The sequence below is a fragment of the Volvox carteri genome, assembly GCF_000143455.1.
Source record: "Volvox carteri f. nagariensis unplaced genomic scaffold VOLCAscaffold_107, whole genome shotgun sequence".
In the NCBI taxonomy this organism is placed as follows: domain Eukaryota; kingdom Viridiplantae; phylum Chlorophyta; class Chlorophyceae; order Chlamydomonadales; family Volvocaceae; genus Volvox; species Volvox carteri.
In genome coordinates, this window is record NW_003307650.1 from 74047 (window position 1) to 95160 (window position 21114).

Consider the following 21114-nt stretch of genomic DNA (forward strand, 5'->3'; position numbering starts at 1 on the left):
CGAGCGCTGCGGGGTATGCGGCCACTGCGAGGGCCATAGTTAAGGACTTGTAGGGGTGCCGGACGAAAAACAAAAAATGCCGGACTGGTCGGGAGAACGGAATCGAGTACGGAACGGCTAATCCCCGTTGACCACCTTGAGGCGCTTTTTCAAGCCCGCTCGTTCATTCTGCGCAAGTTTGTATTTGTTTAAATTATTTTCATGCCCAGGGTGCGCAAATGGTCACCTGCCGACCTGCCAGGAGGGGAACCACACAGATTGGGGGCTCGGATGTTGTGACGCGGTGTTGCTTTCCAGGACGGCCGTCTGGAATGGGGGTGTGTCTCCTGACCTTGAAGGACCGTCCGAAGTGAAGGTAGTTGCCTCTCATCCGCGCACCGATGGCACCGGAAGGTGAAAATTATAGGTCTGAACCTCAAGAGTGTGCGTGTGCGTGTGCGTGTGCGTCTGCTTCCATTCCGACTTCAGACAGTAGCCCTCCCCTCCCGAGCAGCCCTCCCGCAAGCCATCCGTCAATCAAGCGACTTGATCGCCACTACGACTACCGTAATCCATCCTCGTAAACCGCGTAATGTAGTGTAACGTAGTTTGGCAACCCTCCAGCTTTACAGACCAACGTGTAACATGAAAGTTGGGCCTTCGGCTCGTATGGGTAGTTTTACAGGTATGGGGTCACGCACCCCCAACCATGTATAACACACACACACACACTCATTCTGTACATGAAAGCTGTGCTACATGCGGGGGGCGTATGGATGCTGCTGCAACAGGGTTGACAGGTACAGGGAAGGTCTTTTTTCTCGCTTCCCTCCTACCTCGCTTTCCTTTAATCGGTATTGTGTCGTACTGTACTGTAAATGCTGTCCTCGGGATCAGGAGATCCGCCGGTAATCACTGCTCGTACTCAAATTTGAGCTGTTTTGGGTCCACTTGCCTTGTGGAGTTACGAGTTACAAGTTCCGCACAAGTGCGGGGGTGTCCGTAAAAGCCGCGGAGGGGCCTTGCCTTGAAGAGCGGGGACATTACTATTTGTGGCTGGTTTATCGCGGTCATGCGATATATGCTGCAACGGCTGCCTCGCTGAACCACAACACAGAATTAGACACCCTGACCTGCACAGCCAGACGGGAGAAAAGTAGTTTAATGATTGGCTGCCGCCGACTGGTGTGGGCTTAGCTAGACCCTGGCGAGCTGCTTCACACCGCCTCACCCAGCTGAGACTGAGACTTCGGCAGGGAGGTTGGCAGACGAAGCCACCTGATGCCACACGCCGCGCTTTATCAGCTGCTGGTGGAGTGCTTCAACTTGTTTAGTGCCTGCCTGCGCTCTGTGGGTGTCCCGGGGCACACACCCAACCCCACACGCCCCCACACACCACACACACACACACACACCACACATATTATACATTTTCGATTTATTAAACTTTTAAAAAGTCGTCCCAGCTGCGTGCCAATATGCCATGCGGTGGACGCCATCAAGTCTCCCCCTGTGTTTAAAAGTCTCAGGGGATCTCCGACATAAACCCCAAACCCCATGTGCTCACGTACTCTATTTGGCACGCGATACACGGTGACACTTCAGGCGAACACAGACCATACCAAGGTCTCTTCAAGTCTTCAAGGGGCCCCAACCAACCAAAACCAATCGGGGTCCGGTTCCTCCGCAGACGTGGGCGACCAAGACAAAAGCAACAAAGAAGGCTCTGAAGCACACACACACAGAAAATCCCAGCCGGACTTTTCAATACAACTTAAGTAAAGGCTCTTAAGGCCTTGTTGCCTTTTTAAGAGCTCGCTGCCTTGCAGAACGTTTCTTACCGTCGCCAATGCCAACATATTATTAAACATTTACAGACACGCGACATAAAAGAAGCAAAAGCGCACAAGCGCCCGCAAGCCGGCAAGAAGCGGCACATAGCAATGTGGCGCACATACATTTTCAAAGGTATGTGCGTTTTAAGTTCGTTTCAGGGCAGGTTGGCGAGGGAGGGAGGCTGGCTGGCGGGCTGTGGGCCGCGTGGGGGGCCAAGGGACCCCACCTCCGCGCGCTTCCCACATGCCACCTACAACATGCTCTCCATCGCCAGCATCTCCCGGCGTATCGTAGACGGTGCTTTTGCACCATACCCATAAAACATCCTACTATCCATCAGCAGGTTGATCCCTACCACAGCCACCTACTCAGCATTATGCACTTCCTCAAGAAACCCACAAAAAGGAACCAGGCGCTATCGTACAGGGCGCTATCGTACTTCGTACAGCATGTACTGCTGCATCCCACCGCCTAAGAATCCCTAGCTTTCTCCCTTTCCCCCCCCCCCCGGGCCGGATTTCAGCATCAAGGCATTTGCCTGTGTCACAAACCCCTTATGTGATACACATCCAGTGTATAAGCAACCACTAGCGCAAGAAACGAAGCGCCCGTACCGTACGACGCAACTACCAACGGTATACATCGCGACTGTACGGCATCCGTACCGCTGTGCCGTGCCGGTGTGACAATCGGGCCTCCCACAGTACGGCGGCGCCGAAATGAATCATAATGCAGGTGCAAACCCTAAGCAAATATCCAATACATACCCCTCCAGCCGAGAAAAACGCACTGCGGTAACAAGGGGGGGCATTACGGCCAGCAGGAAGTTCTTAAAAGCCTGAGCCCTCCTCTGGAGGAGGCGTACATAGGGCCCTGATAAGGACGTCGAAAAGCCACACAGGCCAACAAAGTGTGCCTATACCGGCGCGTGCCCGTCCAATCTCCAGCCCGCGTCCCCCCCCCGCTGTCCGCCCCCGCCCTCCCGCCTCCTCGGGGCCCCATCCCCGGCGGCGAATGCTTTTTCGTTTCACAATGCCTTCGGACTTCGGAGCAGATATCGTTACTGAGAGTACTTTAAAGAGGCCTGTCAGCCCTGTCGAAGGTTTGGTTCTTCAATTTCCCTTCCCCTTCCCCTTCCCCTGCCACATCTTCGTTCATCGGCATCCCACCCTCCCTCCCACCCATACTACTATGTTTCAGAGGGTAAAAACGCTTTCAGCGCCGTCAGGGTCCACACCTGCTATGGGATATGCGCAACCGGTACATATACTCCGTCTTACGTACATCCGTATGTATGCCGTACATAAGCATGTACGTACGTCCGTACGCACGCACATGCATTTTATATATACACACACACAGACGTCCGACATGCCGATATGTAGCAGCCCGTTCCGGTGAATGGACCTCTCGCCGCTATAGCAAAAAAATGAGAACGAGAGCAGGAAAAGAGACGGACTCGATCTCCTTCTCGGCCATCAGCGTCGGCCGCTGCAGCAGCAGCTGATCCTCCTCCTACTCCTCCTCTTCCCCCCCCTCCTCTTGGGCGCTGTGCAACACAACGACGGCCCTAAGAGTGCGACCATTCCAACCTCTCCCCCATGCGCACCTCCCCCCCCCTCTTCTTGGCTCCGGCTCCGAGCAGTCCCCACACATACCGTACAACCCCCGTTCGCACGCCATCAACCAGCACCCCAACACGTGTGCCTCCAACAAACACAAGAGGACATCCAGCAGGAGGGAATCTCCCTTTCCCGGGACTGTTAGGTGTTAGGGGAGTGGGGGCCGGGTCTTGGGGAAAGCGATATCCCCCAGTATTTGCAACTGGAACGCTCCTTTCGAGGTTTGAGACATCTTCGCGCACCTCGAAATGCAACATACATACATACATACATACATACATACATACGTCCCTTGAGGGGGAAAGCTAGTCCCTGGGAACCACTGAGAATTTGGAACGAAGGTGGTGGCTTTAAAAGCCGCGGAGCACTGGGCCAACAACAGCCACCGCAACAAACGCGGCAGTAGCAGCAGCAGCAGCAGCAACAACAGCACAGCGCTGGAGCGGAGGCAGGAGCTCGGGACACTGGTCAGTATTTGTCACACTTCTCACCACCCGGCCGGAGAGGGGGGAAGAAACAGCACCCACGGACAAAATGACCACCTCCAGGTCAGGTCGGGTCGGGTCGGGTCGCCTCCCCGAGTGCGGAAGGAAGGACGCGTGAGGAGCGCCCTCACACAAGTCCGCAGCCGGAGGAGAAGGGCGCCCGGGCCCAAGCCGCAGTCTCATACCACAGCCGCGGGTGTCGTCACGCTGTGACCACCCTCTCACCGCTCTGCGCCAGTGCTTCCAGTGCTTCTCATCGCCCACCGTCCCGGGCTACCGTACGTGGCCTCAGGACCACACACCCGCTTGGGGGGGGGCGGGGGCACAAGGCCCCCAAGGCCTGAAAGAGATCCAGATAGGGTTTCACCGCACCAAATCGCCAAAAAACCACGTCACGCCACGTCACGTCACACCTCGCACCTCGCACCACGCGGCGCGCCGTCACCGCCCCGTAAAAACAATCCCGTTTGATGTGGCGCTGTAAAGTTGGCACGACATGACATGACATGACAGCAGATGACAACATATGCCAGAAGATGCCAGATGACATATGCATGGTATACACGGTTTCTTCAGTTCATGCCACCATTCTCCAGTTAGAGCCAGCCCGACCGCCCCCCCGCGGGCCCCCGACCGCCACCACACTCTTTACGTCCATTACGTAGGAGTGTGTGATCGAATAGTCCCTCGGCTCTTTTAGTCCATGAAATCACACACGCACAGGGTCACATGAGACCGGAACAACGCAACCCCCAGCTGCTTCTTCAGGCGGCACCTCAGGTACCTCAGGCAGGCACAGACAGTACCTCACCTCTCCCCCCCAGTCCTGTAACACAGTCCTCGGCTCCTCTCCACCAACGGGCCCCTTTCCCTCCCTCCACCAACCCCCTTTGTGCAACCGCCTCCTGCCCTCGAGTCGTGTGTGTGTGTATGTGTGTGTGTGTGTGAGAGACGGATCTAATTCCGGACGACGCGGACGGAGTGATAACTTCCCCCCTCACCCTAGAAATTCCACCAAAGTCGATTTTTTTCACCAAAGCCGCGGCCGGCTTGCCGTACAACCCGCGAAACGCGAGTGCAAGTGGGGGGGAGGGCGTCAGGAGCATGTGGCGGCTGACAAGTGGGGTTTGACGGGGTGTGGTGGGGTGTGATGAGGTGTGGTGATCTCCAGTACCGGTGTGCTGAAGAAGAGCGGCGCAAACGATGGATGGATGCTCACATACACATATATCCTCTCCCCCCCTCAACACACATACATACACACACACGGTTGTACACCAGGAATGCAGATGTACACTTTTAAAGTTGGACTTTGATAACACAATATGTTTTTGAGATGCAGAGAGACACATACACACACATACACGTACATATATACATACACACACGTATAAAGCACGTGAGTGAGTAACTTCACCCCCACCCCCCTGCCGCATGCAAGCCCTCAAGAGCATACAACAAGCCACACCGCCCCGGCCCGACCGAGCTCCTCAGGCCCTACACCTAAAGAGGCCTCTTGCAGCCACAACACAAGTTAAGAGCTTTCTGCCATTTCCACAATGCCGTACAATGCAGTACAGGGCCGTAATCTCACAACCCGATTAGAATGACAAGGCCGGTAGCAAGGGAATCGATATCGATACACACACACGGGGGAGCACCCAGCAGTGCAAAGGCCTCGCAGCCAGTGTGACACGCCACAAGTGCGCCAGGGCCACCAGCAGCACCCACAGCCACAATCACCAATATACGCGTCACAAGAGCTAGTGACATGTGACGCGATCGTGTCGGTGAAACAACCGGGGGTGAACCGGGTGCCCCCCCCAGACAGGCAGGCGACGGCACTCTGCCGTGTATCTATCACGCCCGGAGTCGTTTCGTTGGAGTACGTTGCGCAATGCAGCTTAAGAAAAAAGAACGAGGGGGAAAAGAAAGCGCGCGTGTGTGTGTGTGTGTGTACGCGCACTTGTGAGCTCTTTCTCCCCATCCCCCTCCCCCTCTCTCTCTCTCTCTCGTGGATATGGCTCTCCGTGCGAATAGTAGTGGTGCACCAAAAGGCTGGTAGAAGTAGAAGTAGAAGCAGCAGCAGCAGCAGCAGCAGCAGCAGCAGCAGTACTAGTGGTGGTGGTGGTGGTGGTGGTGGTACGCCGCGAGGGCCGCGCGCACGTCGAGGACCGTCCCCCCCCCTAGGGCCACTAGGGCAAACGACTGCATCGTGTTGCCTCTGTTAAGAGGCAAAACCGCGCCTGCAGTATTCCATATAATGTCTGACCTCCAACAAGCAACTGCTGCACAAAGCGCCACTTTTTGGCAAGTGACTGGGCGTTACAGCCGAAACACCAGCAGCAGCAGCAGCAGCAGCAGCAGCAGCACATCACCACCACCACCACCATCACCAGCAGCAGCGATACTCAGCACAGAGTTTTCAGGAAACCCGTCAAGACTCCCCCAGGTCCTCGAAAAAGGTACATACGTGTGCATCAACATGCGCCCTTTGCAGATACAGAACCCCATCCCATGTCCAACCCCCAAACCCCGACCCCCTCGAACGGGTCGCGACGGCAGGGAGCCCCCGTCCGCCAGCCGGGACTCAGCGCCACCTGCCCCGGGAGCGGAGCAGCATAACAGTCAGACAGCTCATATGCATGAAAGCCATCCTGCACACCACCACCCTTTGCAAATATGGTTGTTTGGATGGTCGGATGTATGTGCATAGATGACGACGGATGAAGGGATGTTATGTATCTATGTATGTATGTATGCACAGATGATGACGGGTGAAGGGATGTATGTATGTATGTATGCACAGATGAAGGGATGGATGGATGGATGGATGTCGCGTGAGCTTCTACGGCAGCTGCACGCCCCCGCAGCGTGGTACGTAGTTGACCATTACCGTTACCTGCAGCTAGCTCGGCGAACACGTGCGGACGTACATACAGAGGGGGCCACAAAGCAGCGCAGCATCGAAGAAGAACCAGAACCGGCGCGGAACCGCCAAACCGGAACACCACCTGCACCGGAACCTCTGACAGCCCCACGACATACATACATACATACATACATACACAGCTTCGCTGCCGTCCCGTCCCGTCAAGTCCCGTCCGGCCGACGACGCCGCATCGCACCAACCACTGCGGCGCCCATGTGGCAAACACACATCAATACGGTCCAACTGTCAACTCCAACTGACAACAGCCTTACCGTTACGATACCAACCCGTCCAACAGGAACGCCCCACCAACGAAATGCGTCTCTGCGCCGTTGCGAGTTGTAATTGAATGGAATTCCAACCAACCGACCAACCTGACAGACACAACAAGTTCGCAAGGCTGTTGAGCCGAGCTCAGGGGGGTGGTTGCATTCCGACGTTCACGTTAGGCCGCGAGGCGGCGTCTAGGCGTCTGAACTGAGCGGCTGACCCACTGGCCGCCCCGCCAGTCCCCGGCGTCGACAGCTATCTGGCTCGCCGCACTTAAGAGGCATCATCAACATGGTGGCGGCGGCGCAATCCGATGGCGAAACACCCCAGTCCGCAGTAATCGCAGTGGCGGCTGTCCTTGCAGCACCCGCCCACCCCTCCTCACCACCAGGCGCTACAATTACAATCGCGCTTCGCAGCCGCTGACACGGCAGTGCCGTGACTCCGGGGGTTGAATGTGCGTTTTCCTTCCCCCCCCCGCGTGGACATCGCCGCTGCCGCTGGGCAGCTGCCGCCACAGCAGCATACATACAAACAGACGGACAGGCATGCAGGCAGGCAGACCGACCGACCGACCGACCAAAGTAAAGTGCACAAGGGCGACATGGGCTTCTCATTTCACCTGCGTGCGTGCACCCCTTCACCGGCTTCACACCGCAGATTTCCCGACTGCGCTAAACCGCCCGCCCCGTCATGCAGCACCTGGGCTGCGTGGATGCGACGACACTGGGGCCGCACGGGGGCTGTTGGTGGCCGGTGGTGGTGGTGGTGGTGGTGGTGGTGGTGGTGGCTACCGGAAGAGTGGCAGTGCTGAGGCCCCACCCACGAGGTCCGCCAGGGCCTGCGGCGTGAGGTATAAACCACGAGGCACGGAATGGGGGAATGGAGGGAGGGAAGGAGAGAAGGGGGAAGGGAAGGAGGGTGGGTGGGTGGGTGGGTGGGTGTTTTACAAAGGACCGATCAGAGTTAGGAATGAAGAATACACATACACATGTACACGCAGCATTGCTCACGGATTGCTCATGGATTGCACACGGCATATCGCACAGCGCACGCGGACAGCGGCTTGGAGGTTCCGGAAAGCACCCCGGGGGGGGGGAGGGGGGAGAAAAGAGAGGGTCGCACCCAGCGACGTCGGGAAAGATGGAAAGGAAAAATGGGGAAAATAGGTCCGGCAAACCACCAGACATACATACATTTTTTAGGGCCAGGCGCAGCCCGCCCCCCCTCAACCCCCCAATCACACACACCTGTTGAGCGCTCCCAAAGGAGGTCCTGGCGCTGAAGAGACTGACCACCACATCCACGGTGGGTAAGTTGGAGATCACCGAATCGCATGACGGCGGCGGCGACGACGACTCCACCGCCGTTAAGGAGCCCGACCGCACAGCGCTATTGCCGCCTCCGCGACCTGACAGCAGGCGCTGATACTGCTGATGTTGTTGATAGTTTTGATGGTTGGGGCAATGATGCAGCAGCTGATGCTCCGAAAGGAGGAAATGGTGCAGCGGGGACTGCTGCTGCTGCTGCAGCAACTGCACGTCTTGATGCTGTCCAGCGCTGCAGCATTGCTGCTGCTGCTGCTGCTGCCGATGTACGGATACGATTACGCCGATGCTGTCCAGCTCCAACTGTGCGCGCATCGCAAGCTGCTGCATGGCGGGCTGCTTGTCGTGCAGTAAGGCCCCGATGGCCTCCATGACGCAACAGCCGCTGCCTGAGCCAGCGCCTGCTGGGGTGCTGTACGGCTTGGTTGCGGCCGCAGCCCCGTCGAGACCGGTAGGTATCGCAGCAGCGGCGGCGGCGGCGGCAGTGGCAGGTAAGGAGGTGAAGATGGAGCCCCCGGGACATGCCATAACCTGACAGGCCGCTGCGATGTTCATTTCCCTGAAACCGGGGGCAGTGGCGGCGGCACCAGCCCGCGCCAGTCCCGCTCCCGGTCCCGAATCCGCAACGCTGCCGCCGCCATGCACGTCTCCGTAAACGCCCTGCCACTCCTTCCAGCCGCCGCTGCCGCCGCCGCCGCTGCCAGCGTCGCGAGCTCCACCGGGGTTTAGAACCTCATCTTCAGGCCCCTGGTCGCCGCTGCCGCCAGACAAACATCTTGAGGTTGCGACAGGTCGCGTGGCGAGCCTCGCGTCGGCTAGCTCACGCACCTGCGCCCCGCCAACGTGATCTTGAGCCTCAGCTCCCCGGGATCGTACGACTGACGGCCGATGAGGGTCCGTAGCCGTACCCGTACCCGCGGTACAACCGCTTGCCGACGTGCCGTGGACGTTGGCCGCCGCCGCCGCCGGTTCTCCGCCGGGCCTCGCCGCGACGGCGGTCTGCAGACGAAGGGATGCTGTGGATGACAGCGCGGGGAGCTTGGGTAGCGGCGCGCCAGTGCCCAGTACGGCAAAAGGCGGACGCCCAGTTCGCTTCGCACGGGTGGGGGTGTTGGGCCTCAATTGCCCCATTGTCCGCACTCCCGGCGGAGGCGGCGGAGGCGGCGGCGGGCTGCAGCTACCGCCAGACAACAACCCTGCGCCGCTGCCTCCGCTGCTGCCGGCGCGGTGCTGTAGCAGCACAGCCGCGGTGGCCGCGGCGACGGCGCTGCCGTCGGCGCAAGCCGCAGGCTCGCCCATCTCAATCGCCATAACTGCGGCGGCAGTGGCTCTGCCCTCTCCTCCTCCTCCGGCGGCCGCCGCCACGGTCGTCGCAATTACCGTGCTTGCCCTTGTCTGCACCGCTGGGCGCGGGCACTGCTGTCGGACAATGCCACATGGGCCCCATGGGGGTCTCCCGGCGGCGGCAACGGTACAGCAGTTGGCGCCGCCGTCGTGTCCCCTCCCTGCCCCAGAAGCCGGCCAATCGCCGCCGCCGCCGCAGAAACGCCTGCAGCGTCCGAGCCCAGCTCTGCTTCCACCTTCACCTCGGAGCCCGGCCGTGTGACGTCATCGCCATCAGCGCCCGCTACTTGTACGATCCCACCGTCGCCGCCGCCGCCGCTGCCGGTCGTGTCGAAGTCGACGGCGTCGTGCCCAAGTGCCGCCTCAAGGAGCCCCGCCAGGCCCGCGGGAATGCCATCGCCGCCGCCGCCGCAACGGGCGGCGGCTGTGGCCTGGAGGCCCCCCTTCGCCGTCACAGCGGCGGCGCCGCCGCCGCCAGCCATTTCAATGCTGGTTCCGGAGCCCCAGCCTGGCGGGCCATAGCTCACTAGGATTCGCCGTTTCGCTACCGCAGTCGTTGGAGTCGCGTCGCTGTACTGAAACGTATATTGCTGCTGCCGATACAAGGCGCCGTTATGGTGTTGTTGGTACAGGTAATTGAGGTTGGTTGCGTCGCCGCTGCGCTGACGCTTTGCGGTGACCGTACCGGCGGAGCCGCCGCCATTCACACTCCAGCGGCGGCCGCTGCCGAATCCGCTGCTGCGCCGGCTGCTACCGCCCGCACCGTACGGCGGCAGGTAGTCGGCGTCGTGCTCGTGGTCGTCGACCTCCATCTCTAGATCCAAGTCGTCGGGGGACACAGTCGGATCTTCGTCGTACACCTGTACGGAAGGCAATACACGAAGAATTCGCGGAGGACTTTCTGTACAGCGTTGAACTACTCCCAAACCCGTTGCTTTGTCAAGGCTCTCTCCCCAATACACCCATCACACCCCAATACACCCATCACACCCCAATACACCCATCACACCCCAATACATCCATCACACCCCAATACACCCATCACACCCCAATACACCCAACACACCCCAATACACCCATCACACCCCAATACACCCATCACACCCCAATACACCCATCACACCCCAATACACCCATCACACCCCAATACACCCATCACACCCCAATACACCCATCACACCCCAATACACCCAACACACCCCAATACACCCAACACACCCCAATACACCCAACCGCGACGCGGGCACAGCAGCATCTTTTTCAGAAGGCGGCGACCATTAGGGCTGCGACCAAACATACATACAGACCCTCCCAAGCGCCTTCTCTTAGGCAGAGACGCCATCCGGCCCTTCAAAATCATGCATTCCGAGCAAGCGCGCGCGCACACACACACACACACACACACACACACACACGCACAGCTCCTTCGCCCCCTCGCATTTCTCCTCTTACCCTTCTCCGCTTGTTGCTGGTGGAGTACAGCGCCCCAAAGTACGCCCCGCCGCCGCTCTGGCGGTGGGGAAACCCCCGGCTCGTGTCCATGGCCCCCCCCTGCTGCTGCTGCCGCTGCTGCTGCTGCCCGCCAGCGCTTTTCCCTCCACCGCTGCCATCCGCCGCACCGGTCCCGGGACAAACCGGCGTGTAATACAGGCGACGTAGCACCTCCGGCATTCGCGCCCAGGCGCCCCCCGCGGCCTCCAGCTCCCATTCGTCCTCCCCCCAGCACCACACATCGCCCTCGCCATCCATCCGCGACCGAATGGGCTTGCCTATTTTGGCAACAGACCGTATCATAACAAATAATATTAATGATAATGACAATGATAATGACAATAACAATAATAATAATAATGAAGTGGAAAAGCCAAAGCAGGTAAGGGCTTTGGCACTACCTAGGAACAAACAGACGCGTGATGCTGGTGACGATAGCGACGACAATCACGATGATGATGATCTCACATAATAATATACCACACAGTGCAGTTGAGGGAAGATGAGAGCGCGCCTGTGTGTGTGCTTGCGTAGATTAGGGAGTGGCAATGGTTGCTGTTGTGGGGGGGGGCCAGGGTTAGGCTTCTCGGCACACACAGAGCTGGCAGGGCTGGAAGGGCCCTGAAACCCTGATAGATAACACCGGTCTTCTTCACACTGACCCTGATAACACTCGGCAAACAAAATGCTGCCTCCGAAGAATATTATTATTATTATTATTATTATTATTATTATTATTATTATTATTATTATTTCTTTAATCAACTTGTTAAAAAAACAGCCATGCCTCTGCCTCTCTGTGTCGATACATCTTGGCAGAGGTTCTATTCCCCGTGTTCTATGCCCCCGCTAATCCCCTCAGACTTACCCTTCCGTCGGTTCCGCTGTGGCGCCGGCGGTGCCTGCGCCACATCCGCCCTGTTATCCCCCGGTGTCTGCCATTGAACCGACTCCCAGGCTCCCAAGCTGCCGCCGGAGCCGTACTCAGGCGCCGGCTGGGAGGTACCTCGGCTGCCCGCGCGTGGCCGCGCTGACGGCCAGAGTGCATTTGCCCCCAAGTCGCAGCTGTACGGGTCGTCCAGGTTGCCGCTGCTATCGCCGTACAGGTAGTAGTCCGTCCGGGCGCCGCTCCGAGATCGGTGGTGATGATGATGGCTGTGGTAGTTGCGGCGGGCAGCGGCGCCGCCGTTGCCGTTGTACTGCGAATGGGGATGAAAGCGGTCCCGCCGCGGCGGCCGCCGGCCCAGCAGGATCTCCTCCTGCTCCTCCTCCTCCGCCTCGGCTTCCGCACGGGCCGCAGCTGCGGCCACGGCTGCTGCCCTGGCGGCGGCGCGCCGGCGGCTGCCGTGGTGCGGCACAGCCGTGCCGTCGCCGCTGCCGCGCCGGCCACCGCCTCCATGTTCGGCATCGGAGGCGTCCCCGTCACCCCCAGATTCCTCACTCAACACTGGATAAAACGCGTACGGGTTCGACTGCGAATGATGATGATGATGATACGACAGTGGGAACTGCACACCCTCGAACGGTGTCCGTACTCTCTCCTGCCGTCGCCGCGCCCGTCTGGGGATGTGTTTTCGTGGGTGTGCGACACCCGGCTCCCAAGTTATTCCCCCAGCATCGCTGCCCTCTTCCGCCGCGGCCGCCGCCAGCGCAGCGCCGCTGCTGCCGCTACCGTCGCTTTTCCCATGCACTGCTTTCGCAGCAGCAGCAGCAGCAGTGGCGGCGGCGGCGGCGGCGTCGACGGCACCGCTGTCTACGGAAGCGCTGGCGCTAGCGCCCTCCGGACTGGCCCTGGCCGCGTCAGCTGCCGGCAGCGCCGCCGCGCCCTGTAGCGGCGCCCTTTGGCTTGGGCCGAATAGCGTAGCAGCCGCGCAATCCCATGGTGCCGCCGCTGCCGTACGCGGTTCCGCCTGCTCGCCCGCGACATCCACGTTGGCAGGCTGCCCTGCCGCGACCCCACTCACAGGCCCGGCGCCACCCATCTCGATTTCGCCACTCTTGCCGTCCCCTGAAGCTCCCGCCGCAGCCGGCTCCGCCGAAGGCACTGCCGGTGCTGCGGCGGCGGCGGCAGCAGCAGCAGCCGCCGCCGACGCACCGCTTCCCGAGATTCCCGTGGTAACTGCTGGGAAGCTGCGTCTGTGAGGTCGCTGCCCGGAACGTGTGCTTGGATCCTCCGTCGCCGCTACCACTTGTTGGTGGTGCTGCTGCTGTTGTTGGTGTTGTTGGTGCTGCTCCTCGGACGGATCCATGTCGTCGTCCTGCGGGGTCGCAAGTGGCCGGGAGACACAAACCGAACGGAAGGATTCCTTACTTTTTTTCGGCTACTAAATAACCCATGCTGTTCTTCCTGCTTCAATAATCCATAAACAGGTACTGCAGATACTGCTACGGCTTCACCGAAGGAAACACCCTCTCAAAGGGATTATGACAACCTTTGGGTGCTCCCCCTCGGTTTCTTTTCCCGTATACGTCAATCAACTGCTGTTATGTCACAGAAGCGGATAGTCTTCTCGCTAGGTGTCATCACAGATACTATAGGTGCAGCTGCTTTGCCATTTTCATCGGAAAGATACGCATTCAGCAGAACAACAGCTTAAAAACGGTATTTCATGCAATAACGGTTTTGGCCAATTAATTGCGAGAGAAATGTTTAAATTGATAACTTTCGTTTTGTAGCGTAGTTTATCTTTTTATCTACAGGGGGACTCTTGGAGGGATATTCCTCCAAGGCATTCCTGCATCGTGGCACTCGAGGAACCTTGTTGCCTGATCAGGCGACGAGACCCGAGGCACCAGGCAGCATTTGCCAGTCCGCAGCAGCAGCAGCAGCAGCAGCAGCAGCAGCAGCAGCACCACCACCACCACCGGCACCACCACGAGCTGTTGTGATGCTGCGCCGCGGCGAACCGGAAAACGCAGAAGACAAGCTATGGCCAGCGGACCAACTAAACTCCCCCCCTAATTCTCCCCTTCCCCTGTTCCCCCTTGCCCACTGCGAGCTGTGGTGCGAACTATAAAACCCACCCAAAGCCCTCCTACCCCGTGGGGGTGGGGGTGGGGGTGATGGTCCGTCCTAGGGCGACCCGAAACCCTATAATCCTGGTCAGGAACCTCAGGAACCGCAGGAACCTCCTGCTCATATACACCTACACTGGTGTCATCAGAGCTCGACCAGTCGCCCCGATCGCGCTTGGACCGGTGCCCTTCCGCGCTGGCGGCCCCAGCACCGCCCCCGTCCGCGCCACCCGCAGCCGCAGCTGATGGCTGCTGGGCCTCCGCTTCGGCGCCGGCTCCGGAATCCCCCACCGCCCACGGCGGTAATGGCAGCGGCAGGCCGTTGGAGGATGAGCCCAGCTTGCCCCGCTTAAAGGCGGTGGGCTTGGGCTCCCAGGCGCCGTCTCCCTGCAAAGACCCAACAATGCCAGGTGTCCAGGTGAATCGCATGTGTGGCTAGGCTCGCCACACATCGCCAGGTTCGGAACCCAAGGGTCCCCAGCCAAGGTGTCCTCAGCCAGGCGGGAAAGGGGATGTTAAAATGAAATCCGCAGCCAGTCGTAAATCCGGGGAAACGCAGTACGTGGCCAGCTGTGGATGGAAACTTAGTATCCTAACGCTTGCCGGGAGGCATTGCCACACCACCGCTCCACTTTCCCGCACACTTTTACCTTTCCTCAAAGCCGACTACCCGGAAATCCACCTCGCACGTCGGAAGGGCGTGGACCCATTCCCTTACGCCAGGACTGCACCAGAGCGCTCATCCCTGTCATCCCCTGTTTCCTCAATTTCCTCAACACCCCCCCCAAAAATCCCCATGGTTTATCCATCCCGCGCAGTTCCTTTCCTTCACTCTAGAGACACTCTAGAGAGCGCTGAGCGCCCTGTCCGCCCCCCCCCTTAGCGCCACGCACCAAGTGCTTCCAGTCCTTGCCCTTGTATGAGCCCCTCCAGATGCGGTCGCTCGTGACTGGGAGCCAAAAGGGCTGCTGCTGCTGCTGCTGGCCGCTGCTACTGCCGTTGATGCTAGGGTTGGGCGCCCCGGGCACATCCACCAGTACTCGCTGCCCATCCACCGACTCCCGCATCAGCCGACCCCGGTACCAGCCCCGGCCCGCACGGATCATCGGCAGCTTAGGCACCTTCAGTGGGCCAGACAGCGAATGTCCCTGCGCAGCTGCAGGCGCCTGTTTTCCCTGGCCGGAAGGCTGTGCAGCTGCAGCGCCAACCGCCGCTTGTCGCTGGCCGGCCCTGCCCTGGGGCTGTGAGTGCAGGTCCTCATCAGCGAGGTCGGATCCCATAGCGGGCGGCGGCCCGGCCGCCTGAGCAGCCTTATGCTGTTTCTGCAATGCCGCGCCCGTGGCCGGTAGCGGCGGAGGTAGCTGCAGCGCCAGTGCTGGTGAAAACGGCTTGGGTGACGTGGCCGACGGATCGCCGTCAGCTGTGCCAGCTGCAGCCGCAACATAGCTGTTCTCGTTGTCGTTCTCCGTCTCGTCTGTGGAGCTGCAGCCCCCAATACTGGCGCCCGTGGTCACGAGGGCCCGTGGGCCTGCAGCAGCCAAGGACGCCGCCGAGGCAGCTGCCGCGCCTGCTTCGGCAGCGGTGGCCGCGTCCGGGGGGGGGATGTGAGTCGCGCCAGAGCCAGAGCGGTCGCGCCCCCGCGACGGCGACAGGGACTGCGATTGGGACGGTGACTGTGATACCACACTGCTTCCTTCCCGTGTCGGACCGCTAAGCAGGGTGTTGCCCGCGCCGCCCAGCACACAGTTGGGGGTCACGGCCGTGGCGGTAGTGGGTGTGCCCACGCTGCCGCGCGCCGCATGGCCCTCCGTCCTCCTCCCATCGTTGCTCCCTGACGCAGAAACCGAAGAGGGTGGTGGCTGGTTCATGCTGCTCAACCCCGCCAGGTAGCGCTGTTTCAGCTTGGGCGGAAGCAGCGACGGCGGTGGCAATAGCGACGGGGGGGCCGGCGGCCGCGCGCCCGGCGACGGCGGCGGCGCAATGGCCGCCGACACAGAGCTGCCAGCTGGCTGGTGGCTTTGCTGGCCGTTGCCGTTGCTGCGGTCCGCATCGCGACGGGGCAGCGGCTGGCCGCCGCCTTGCTGATGTGGCGAGTTGTTTTGCTGTTGAGCGTGTTGCGAGTCAATGCTTGCCGCCGATGGGTCCACCCGGGTGTTCGCCATAGACCCACCCCGGGCGCTGCGGGTAGGACTGAACGCACCATCAGCAGCCTGTGACAGGTAGTACAACAGCGAGGCACCGTGAAAACTCATACACCCCTGGGTTTAGATCGATAGATGCTCATGGCCCGTGCTCGGATGTTGAGTTTCATCCCCAGATTTCATCCCCAGAAAACGGGCCATTGCTCCAGGGGAACAGGATGTGGCCGCGACTTTCGATTGGTTACTTGTCCCCAGGCGGATCACGCCTGGAAAGCCACACCAAGCTCGCAGAGCTGCCTTGAGCCACCAAAATGACCAACACGACCGCCGGACGACTGACGACCTAGTGCGTGTTACCCTAGGAACTGAGGACTGCACCTCATCAGCCGCCAACAGCATTTCCCATGCCGCAGCCAGTTCCTCCCAAATCGCTCTTATTGCGGCAGATCATCTTGGGGCACTGTGACGCCCTGGCCCACGCCCCACAGCATCCCGTCCCAAGCCCCGATGGCCCAAGCCCTGAAAGCCTTCCAGAGCCCCGTACCCTGATTGCCCGGACAACCCAGCCAAGCACCCACCCTGCCACCGGCGGACGAAGCCTGCTGCAACAGCAGATGCAGCTCCCGTGCAGGCACGCTGTTCCGCTTCCGCTTCACCGCCTCCCCGCCACCCTCCGTGCCAGAGCCCGGGGCTGACCCCGGTCCCGGTCCCGGTCCTGAGCCTGAGCCGCCGACCCCAGTCCCGGCAGCAGCCCCCGTCGTTCCACTGCCTGGCTCCGCTGTGCTCGCCTCCGCAGCAGTGCTGGCCACTGCATCGCCTGCAGCCGGCGCAGACTCGGAGATGGAAGGTAGGGACGGCAGAGAGACGCGGCCCGGACCGCCGCTGTGCGCCCTAGGCGTCTCCACGGCCTTTGGCTTCCCATGCGGAGAAGCCGTGCTACGTGCCGCTGGCGACAGGGCCACGCCGCCGTCCTGCCAGGAGTGGTGGCGCGCAGCGGGAGAGGGACGCATAGAAGGCTGTGGAGAAGGGAACTTTTGCGTAAGAAAGTACGGGGGATGAGCCCGGATGCGCCGTTGGTGAAAAGCGAGGCGCTGTGGGCGGCCATGGAAACAGGGATTAGCCGGACCGCTACTATGCGGGTGGGGTGGTTGCCCTCCTAATGCAGGATACTAAGCCCAGGCGGTCTCTAAAAGAGCCATGTGCACGTAGGATGGGTTTGGAATACTTGGAATACGGGGAAGGCCACCGGGTAAGCACCGGCCACCGCCCGCCACAACCCAACCTTGACCCGTCCCCGGACATGAGAGCAACACACGTGGCATAATCCCAAGGTTGAAGACATTATCCATATGACGGACCTCGGTCACCGCTTTGCTGCCACGCCGCGTCATTCGCGTGCCGTTAAGCTCCTCGTGCAGCCGACGAGCAAGCTGCTCATCGCTCTCTGCAGTTGCGTCTGCCAATGCAGGGCTGCTGATGGACAATGCCGGGAGCCGAGGAGAAAATGACGACAGGCCACCTGCATCCCCGTTGCCGAGGAGCAACTCGAGCTCGCTCCGCTTTTTCTTTGGTCTGCCAACATCCATCCTGCGTAAGATTCATTTGGTTCGTCAAGCCGCTTGAGGTCACAAAAGTTACAACATGTAGGGTACTGGGCGCAATAACCTAATGGCGATATTTTTAACCCGTCGAAAGGACGCTCACATGGATATTGGAAATCCCTGTGATAAGTAATATGACTTTGAGGAAGCACATATGGACTAAGAGCACACGACTTTCAGTTAAGACAGAGCTCGGCGGTTAACCAGGCCAAGCAACCATGTAATCAACTTCAAGGCAGAATACTGCATGCCGCACTTGGCGCAAGCGCTTCGGCAGGACGCAAGCAAACCTGTGGGCAAGGTCTCCGCAACCCAAAGACTGCGCCAGCGCCCCATGAAAGGCATTACAATGGATGTAAACTAAGTAAGCAATGCATATATTAGGAGGCAAGGTTCTCCGCACCCTTCCGAAGCCTTGCCTTTTGCTCTGCTCTTTGGCAACCCAAACACGCCGCAAGCCGTCGCGCACTTACGTCAAACCGATAAAACGTTATCCTTTGCTCTCGCCAAGCTCCAGCTCCAGCTCAGCTCCACTGAAAAGACTGCTTTTCACTCCATCCTCAGCTGGATTGCTCCTGGCCTTGAGCAGAGCCGTGCCCGATATAGCTTCAACACAAAGACAGTTTACGAGGATTGCGGGTCGTAGCCCGAAAAGAACCGGGGTGCGTTACTATAATTCCTCGCTCCGATCTGCAGCAAACCTGTCAAGCTTGTAAGAATAGGTGGAGGTATTAACATTATTGTATATTAAGAATAACGATTATGGCACCTGGTCTTGCAGTTTGCAAGGGTCTTTGACGGCGTCGTGAACGGCAATTGCCAGACGCAGAGGGCAATCCCCTTGTGACCAAAGAAACGACCCGCTAACGCTTCGCGTCATTTATACATTGCAGTTGTGATTGCAACATGTCTCTTTTCGCTTTGCACCTCAACCAGGACATGAAGTTCGCATTCCACTTATTAGGCATGAGTATCTTCACAGGGAAACAAACACTTCAGGAACCTGTGAACGACTGTCTAGTAGCTTATGGTGCAGACTGGACGCTCACGAGACCCACCGACGCGTGCCACGATTGCCGATGCGGTCACGACTAGACCCAACGATAGACACCGTTGTTGCTCAGCGTGACGCCTGAACCTAGGATCACCGTCTTGGCGGCGCCACTGCGGCGCAGTTCCAGCGGTCCTTAAGCTCTGTTTGGAGTTTGGTTTGCTCGGGACGAGCCGTCAAAGTATCCAGTTGCTCAAGAAAATCGGGAGTGTAAGCGATCGTCAGGACGCATTTGTATTAATTCATGTCGTTGGAGTGTTTGACGCGAGTGATATTGATCGTGTCATCGGCAGTGATGTTGACACTGGAACTGGCGCACAACGTCAAATCCTGTCGACCACCGCCTCCCAATGTGCTCGAATAAAGAAGCGGAACCTAGCAGACATGCCACCTGGGGAAGGGCCGACGGGCTTGGACCAGGGGGCGCCAGCGGACGGGGGATTGCCGCAAGTAGCAAGAGGAAGGAAAAGGGGCCGATAGCAGGGAAGGAAGAAACGTTGGAGGTGAAACCGGGATGTAAGGAGCCCGGGGAACAGCAAGCGGGAAGGGGAGAGGAGGCAGGCATGAGGCGGAAACTGAGGGGAAAGGAGACGGGTCAATGCGGCGGCGTGGAAAGGAATGGGACTAAGAGGGAGCGCAGGGGAAAAGATGCAGAGGAATGCGGTGGAATGCCCGGGGTATGCCTGACAGCAGAAAGCTAAGCGAGGGGCTGGGGAGTTGAGGAGAAAAAGCAGAAGTGAGACAGGGAGAAGAAAGGCGGGGAAGTGGAGGCCTACCCGGGCCCGGGCGAGGGCCAGGGTGAGCGGGAGGGGGTCATGCGGAGGGGGGTGGTAAAAGGCGAGGGAGGGCGAGGGAAAGGTATAAGGTGCACGGGGTTCTGGGGTTGAGGCAAGAAGGGGCAACAGTCGAGCAGCGCACGAGCAATGGCTCTTTCCGCAGAAGAGGTGCTCCACTCACTGCTGCTGTGCCTCTAGCTTATGCCCTCTCCCCACTTGCCATGTCTCACGACCACCCCAGTGTGCACCCTACCTACCTGCGAACCTCCCTTCGGCTGGCCCCCCACCTCCACCTCCACCTCCATCACCATCATCAGCATCAGATTCCACATAGGCCTCTGTAAGCACGTGCCAGGGAATTAAGAACACAAGAGGATGCGAGAACAGGAGAAATGTCAAATGAGCTCAGGGGCGGGGCTATCCGCTGTGGGATGTAAATGCTCAGGCTTTGTGGGGGCGTAAGGCCACGATGCCGGGTGTTGAAACGTAAGCAGTCAGACTCCACGCACAGCTGCTGAATCCTAACCTGGAGGATGAGCTTTTCCAGTGCTTGGGAACTGAGGAACGGAATCTACCGTACCGTATCCGTACAAAAGTCAAAACCGATTGTTTCTTCAGCCGTTAGAGCAACTTCATCACAGCTGCCTTTTTCCCAGGCGCCAAAGTCCTGATACATTTTCCCTTTCGTTTCTATAGAAGCCCTGCAGTATTTTTTCTTGTTTATGAATACTATTACGATAAATCGCATGGCACAGTAACTGGTCCAAAAAAGGACGGCAACTACTCGCATTCTGACACAAGACGCACAAGGCGCAGTCGCAATTCTAAAGCGAAGGATTATTGCACCAGGGCGCCAAACCATGAGCTCGTCTCATGGCAAATAGCAGGAGCGCTGCCGGCATGACATACACCAAATCCGCGACAATGCACATACGGCAAATACCACTTCGTATGCTATACGACCATTGAGGCCGAAAAGAGAAAGGCCATGCACACCTACAGGTTCGGCCGAAATTAGATAAGACCGGTACATATCTGCCTGCGGCAAACGGTGCAATCTTTAATCAATGCAGAATCAAATATTGTGTGATGTCGCGCTTCATGGAAGCATGAGCGGGCACCGCTACAGTATTCTGGCAGGTCTGGCTGCCGTTTTCCGTTAGCTGTACAGTCGAGCCTGTTGACGTCGAGCTTCGCCACCGGTTCGGTTTCTGAAATGTCTGATAGATGCGATATAGGCATG

General features: G+C 59.1%; 2 protein-coding genes across 2 annotated transcripts; both read right to left on the bottom strand.

Moving 5' to 3' along the window:
- Window positions 1-1049: 1049 nt before the first annotated feature.
- Window positions 1050-11590, bottom strand: VOLCADRAFT_100160 (uncharacterized protein; the record flags this gene model as incomplete). The annotated part of the gene is made up of 13 exons (XM_002958800.1): window positions 1050-1112; window positions 2481-2604; window positions 3425-3575; window positions 4343-4400; window positions 4924-5035; window positions 7510-7632; window positions 7747-7867; window positions 7947-7965; window positions 8375-8554; window positions 8723-9227; window positions 9281-9451; window positions 9833-10656; window positions 11249-11590. The coding sequence occupies 13 exons, from the start codon at window positions 11588-11590 to the stop codon at window positions 1050-1052; spliced, it is 2793 nt and encodes a 930-aa protein (XP_002958846.1).
- Window positions 11591-12111: 521 nt separating this feature from the next.
- Window positions 12112-18045, bottom strand: VOLCADRAFT_100161 (uncharacterized protein; the record flags this gene model as incomplete). The annotated part of the gene is made up of 7 exons (XM_002958801.1): window positions 12112-13340; window positions 13383-13545; window positions 14312-14689; window positions 15337-16512; window positions 17022-17414; window positions 17802-17916; window positions 17963-18045. The coding sequence occupies 7 exons, from the start codon at window positions 18043-18045 to the stop codon at window positions 12112-12114; spliced, it is 3537 nt and encodes a 1178-aa protein (XP_002958847.1).
- Between the last annotated feature and the right edge of the window lie 3069 nt (window positions 18046-21114).